This window comes from Aegilops tauschii, chromosome 5 (assembly GCF_002575655.3).
Source record: "Aegilops tauschii subsp. strangulata cultivar AL8/78 chromosome 5, Aet v6.0, whole genome shotgun sequence".
Taxonomy (NCBI): Eukaryota; Viridiplantae; Streptophyta; class Magnoliopsida; order Poales; family Poaceae; genus Aegilops; species Aegilops tauschii.
In genome coordinates this window covers 548,302,726-548,308,565 of record NC_053039.3, presented here as the reverse complement: position 1 = coordinate 548,308,565, position 5,840 = coordinate 548,302,726, and the positions used below count along the sequence as shown (strand labels likewise).

Sequence of the window (5,840 nt, the reverse complement as noted above, 5' to 3'; positions counted from 1 at the left end):
CACCTCATCCTACGGCTGTCTTTCTTTTTCCTTTCTAATCTAATCATCTCCCCCCTGATTTTAAGGGGGTGGGGCCTGATCTTATTTTGTTCCAATCAAATCAAGCCACGTATGCGGGAGCACGGATGGGCGCACGCGCGGGGAGCAGGCAAGTCTCGTCCGGGGGGGGGGGGGATCCGGCTTGCCTGCTCCCATCCGTGCTCCCACCTCATCCTACGGCTGTTTTTTTCCCTTTCTAATCTAATCATCTCCCCCCTGATTTGAAGGGGTGGGGCCGGGTTTTATTTTGTTCCAATCAAATCAAACCACGTATGCGGGAGCACGGATGAACGCACGCGCGGGGAGCAGGCAAGTCTCGGCGGGGGGGGGGGGGGGGGGGGGGGGGGGGGGGGGGAGGGCGAGATTAGTGAGAGGGGGAAGGAAAGTCCGTTGGGTTAAGTAAAAGTACTCCGTGAGTCTACCATTTTTGGGGACAAGTTGGGGTGGTCGCAGGAGAGGAGGGCACAGGGTGGTTTGGGTTTGGGGAGGGAGTGAGGAGGTGGAGAACGATGCGGGTTGTTTGGTTTCTTACGGTGGCCTCAAACGTGGTTTATTTTGTGTGTGTTTTTTATATGTGGTTTGTGTGAAGTAAGAAGGAGGTTGACCGATGATAATGTCAGACTCCCCTTTAAGGCCCTGTTCGGGACGAAGGATTTATTACAGGAATCGTACAACTTTCCTTTCCTATGGATATTTTCCTTTGGAGGCGTTCGGGACAAAGGAAAGAGCGCTACACTTTCCTTAGGAAAGGTTCCTTTCCAGCGATTTTCACGGGAAACAAAACATCTACCCAGACCTAATGGAAACACAGAGGAAACAGAGTCGCTGCCACTCCTTTCTACTCGTACTGCCGCCTCCTGTCTCTAGCACTCCCGCCGCTCCCCCCAAATCCGCCATGGAGAAGGAGGAACCCTAGATATTGTGGTGCGAAATCAACATGGAGCACCAACGGAGCACTGTCGGTTGGCGAATCCACCCTCCTCCGCCTCCACATCTCCCCCCTCCACCCCCTCCATCCGCACAAGGGCTTGACGACCAGAAATTTGGGGGAAGTCAAGAAATCTCCCTAGAAGGTAACCATCCAAACGTTTTTGATTTCTTCTCCTAAAAATTATGAGTACGTATTGATTTCTTCTCCTAGAAATTATTTCTACTTCAGATTTATAGGCTTATTCTAAAAAACGAAAATAGGTCACACAGATTGAGATTTGAGAATGTTTAGATGCTTCAATGAATAGACATTTTTTTTCTGTGCTGAAGTTGTTACACAGGGAAATATCTACTTCTACTTGTTCGTGTATGATATATACTAGCAGGAAGTGTTGCCGCCTGCTAGATGAGTTCCTGCATAGCTAAACCATGTATCGGTGCAAGGCTTGACTAAACATATAGTATGATGCTTTTGCATTTGTTACAGCCACTATGGAAAATGGCCTGAACTTCCTGGTAGTATGTACTACTACAGGATATCCATTTTCTGATTTAGTTTTTCTATATGTGCTCATCTTGGAAAAATACAATTAAGAACCTATCCTGAAGCTTAGTAGTTCTGTGGTGTTGCTCTGAATAAAAAAGGCTTGGCTTTGTGCTTGTAGTAAAGAGATAAAATGGAGTCATGGTATTTTTATGATTTAAGGAATAGACCTAATATATTACCTGCCTTCAATACCACAAATAAGATTACACTTGATTGTTATTATATTCAGAGAAGTAACTATACTCACGATATCTACTTTCTGGAGACTTAATATGCACTTTTCATGTTGCTAGGTATGTCTAAGAATTCTAGTAGAGCCAAGTGGAATCATCAGATGAAGGCATATCTCATTGAACTCTTAAGAGATCATGATGTTCCCAAGTAGGATGGATGTATGTATTGCTCTCCTCTCAGATGATTGGGATGAGCTACCTTGTAATGTAGGGAGTATGAAATGTACAAAATCATCCTCGTTTCTTGACCGTCGGCTGTAGTTTGGATCCATTCAGCTTTAGGAATGAATGAATTTTGAGGTTAGAGGAATGAATGGATTGCTGCTACAAGAATGGACTATGTGTTCCTAGAGAAGTTCTTACAGGGGGGAGGAGAAGAAATGACAAGCAAGTTGCTGGCAGTGCATTGTATGTGCTTATATAGCAAGAGAAAGAAGAAGCAACGGCTAGAGAAAGCAACGGCTATTGAAATCAATGGCAAGAATACAGTAACAAGGCACATAACGGCTAGTTCTATTTTCTAGAGAAGTGTGCAGATTCCAAAACTTTTTTTCTTTGTTCAAAACACCCCATAATAGTAGAGCTGCATTAGAATCGGCATTTTTCTGGTGACGTGACCATCGGGCTAGAACACACGACCACTGGGGGCGTGGCTGCAAGTCGTTTTTCCGGTGACGTGACGACCAATACTACAGCCACCGGCCGCGCATGCTACAACGATGATGGACGCGTGCTGCGACTACAGTCACCTCGAGCTACAATGGTGGTGGCCGGGGTGGACCTGCATACTATGACCCGTCATTACCGGTGCTGCAACCGGCCAGTGCTATGGAATTACCAAACTCGATTGCCTCGACCACGGCTACATCACCCACGCTCCTGGCTACCTTGACAACGGCACAAAGCGTTGCCGCCTTGTTTGAGCAAACTCGTTGGTTTTCACTCCAGCTACGACTTCCGTGATGCATCGACTGTTATGACTACGGGGAGATGTCCGTCGGCTTGTCTTTGGATTCTTTTTTAGCCTCACCATCTGCGCCGCTACCGTTGTGACTGCGGGGGATGTTGAGTATTATAATTATTAGGAAAGATAGGATAGCATAGTATCTTACCCTACCTTGTACTTCAAATTGATCATTGTACTCATATATATCCCCATGAGGCTCAAGCAATAAACAACGATTCTACGAATCCCTCTCTATTCATCTAACATAGTCTATTAGCTAACAGAGGCTATTAGCAATCTACCAAAGCACTTCACTGACTAGTTGCACATCTCACTGTCCCGTATACGAGTCTATTAGCTCATTTGTATTTGCTAGGCACCATATGTGCATTTGGCTTGACTACAGTCCAAGGCAACATAGTGGGTTCCATTAAGATATTTGACATCGAACTCTGCATCTGATGGGCCAGACTAACAACAAACTATAGATTAGCTGATGTGAGGTTGTGAGGATTAGTAAGAGAGAAATTTTGTTATGAATGGTCACGGACTAAGTTGCATGTGTATATGTTGTAGGGATATCAGACCTTTTTGGTTACATATCCATTTGAATTGACAAGTGCGTACTATATGTATTATTCGTATGAAGGCACAGATGTAGCAAAGTCAACAATGTTAGACTACAAAATTTGAACTGAACACAGACAAGTCTATGCTTACAGATCGATGGTGAAAGGAAGGCACACCAACACAATGTTTACCATTCATATATCTGTGGAGCGTGGTGGACCATGTAATCCTGCGTAAAACAACCTAAAGCTAGCAAGATAATGTAAACATTTAGATTCCACTAAAATGCTATGTTTAATGTGGGCAATGTAGCATTCCATGTTTGATATGCCTATTGCACTGATAAAAACTATGCCTTCAAGCTGTGTGTAACTAGCATGTAATATCTAAATATCTAACCCTTACTATTGATTTCACGTCCAAGTCTTAATATTTATGACCGATGTAAGTACTTCCTTTGTTTACATATTTTGATATTATATGGATGATCAAGATATATCCCAGAAGCTACGTACATATTCAGATATTGGACACAATCACTGGATAAATTTTTTTGATGTGGCAGGGAATTAGTTGTCTATTGTACATCTAGATAACCCTAAGAAACACCGGCGCTGCAGAAGGCGTGCATTTCCGTCTAGTAATAAATCCGAAACCAAACGTCTACACGGTAGTATGATTGGAAGGGACAGACAATTCTTGATCGGCTCTACCAATAAATAATGGCACAGCAAAAAAGTATATAAAAATGCAGCTAACTTCTCAAAATAGAATGAAATAGGTAACAGTAATGCAACTAGGGATACTATGGCGAATTCGACCCTGCCATGAGAGTGGTGTTGATGCTTGCCTGCAGATTTGAGCTAACTCAGCATATACGTTTGTGATGCTTTCATTGGTGACGTCGCAGAGTAAGGAACATGGCATGCTCGAACTCTTTTCTTTCTTCCTCGCCGTCCCAAGACCATGGCGGCGTTGCCAAGGTAAGAGGCGAGAGCAGGCTGGAGCGATAACCCCCGACAATGTTCCACTTGCAGTTGGACGGCTTTGGCGGCAGCTCGAGTCTCAGGTCACATTGAGGACAATCAGCGTCTGGAGACGGCTCCGGCGAGCGTCCTGTCGTGCTGTGCTTGAACAAGAAATCCCTGTGAGTGAAGCACAGCGTCCCATCGTCGAACCATGCGCCCGTCGGGGTATTGAAGCGATACGAGTCACGATAGGAGTCGTTGATGTAGGAGCTGTAGAGCAAATCCCAGCACAACTTGCTGTCGTCGCCCTCCACCCACTGGTCCGGCGGTGACATGACCCAGAACTGGAGCTTACAGCGAGGGTCGTACAAGTTCACGGCGAGGCACAGCCGCCCGCTCATCTCAAAGGTGTACACCATCGGATCCATGTTCTGGGGGTACGCGTCGGCCCTGACCGGGAGAAGGCACGTGCGGTGCACCTCGGTCGCCACGTCGACCACCAGCATCCCGTCAGGGTTCCGGTGCTGTCCCAACAGGCGTATTCGACCGCTGGTCACCAGGTACAGATTGCCATCAACGAGCACCGGCGGCGAGGTGCACATTAGGTGGCCCTGGGAAATGTATGATCGCCGGCGCCACCCGCCGCTGCCTAAGGTGCAGACGCTCTGGTGGATCTCTGTGTCGTAGATGGAATTGGCTGTGAACCGGAGCAGCTTGTGTTCCTTGGTGGAAGGGCTGAACCCCAAGGCGTAGTGATGGTACACGGCGTCTCCCGGCTTACTCACCCTCCACTCCACAGGCGTGGGAACCGTTGCCGTCTCGCCTGTGACGGGGTTGCAGATGAACACGGGCGCCTGGGTGCGGTCGAACGCAAAGCAGAGGAGGCCGCTGCAGACGTTGGAGAGGCTGTAGCCGCCGGGGATGGCGATGCGGTGCGGCATGGGCGCGGGCCTCGACGAGGAGACGATGGAGAAGCTGGCCTCGTCGGGCCTTCCTGGCACTCGGGTCACAGTGACGAGCAAGGGCTCGGACGGGACGGAGATGTTGTTGGCCGCGGCCTCGGCGTGGAGGCTGCTGAACGTGGGCTCGGCGACGACGCCGCGCCATAGCCTGCAGACGCAGCGGCAACGGGCCACGTCCCTGGTGGGCAGCTTGAGCAGGATCTCCCGGACCAGCTCTGCTGACTCCGGCGGCGGAGCAGGTCCTCTCATTGCCGGTAGATCGAAACCAAGATCGATCCGCTGCTACCTGCTATGGTTTAGGTAACCAAGATTCGTCCCGATGTGATTTACGGAGCAACTTGGGCTCTACGTCGGCGCTGTACCACACGGTAAGAAAATCAGGCTTGAGAACGAACAGAAGAAAACTAGCTGGGCTGTCTACCAAATTGGGCCGCAGAAGAGATGCAGCCCATGTGAGGATGGTGCTGGGACACCGAGCGGGAGCAACAGACCCGCTGAGGTGCCAATCAGCTTATTAACCTGCTCGCCGCGCTTTTTCTATTTCTACCATCAGTGATACATGCCCCCTGTGCAAAGATGACACGCTCAACTTTTTAGAAACTAACTCGCACATCGGTTATGCAACTTATCGTTAATGTCCTAAAA

At 48.2% G+C, this 5,840-nt stretch overlaps 1 protein-coding gene and 1 long non-coding RNA gene across 2 annotated transcripts; one reads left to right on the top strand and one right to left on the bottom strand.

Moving 5' to 3' along the window:
• The first annotated feature begins 590 nt into the window (after positions 1-590).
• On the top strand, positions 591-2,168 carry LOC120965422 (uncharacterized). The gene is made up of 2 exons (XR_005758369.2): positions 591-1,112; positions 1,810-2,168. It is a non-coding gene; the product is annotated as an uncharacterized lncRNA (long non-coding RNA).
• Positions 2,169-4,157: 1,989 nt separating this feature from the next.
• Positions 4,158-5,444, bottom strand: LOC141023142 (F-box/LRR-repeat protein At2g43260-like). The gene has a single exon (XM_073499472.1). The coding sequence runs from the start codon at positions 5,442-5,444 to the stop codon at positions 4,158-4,160; it is 1,287 nt and encodes a 428-aa protein (XP_073355573.1).
• Positions 5,445-5,840: the final 396 nt, after the last annotated feature.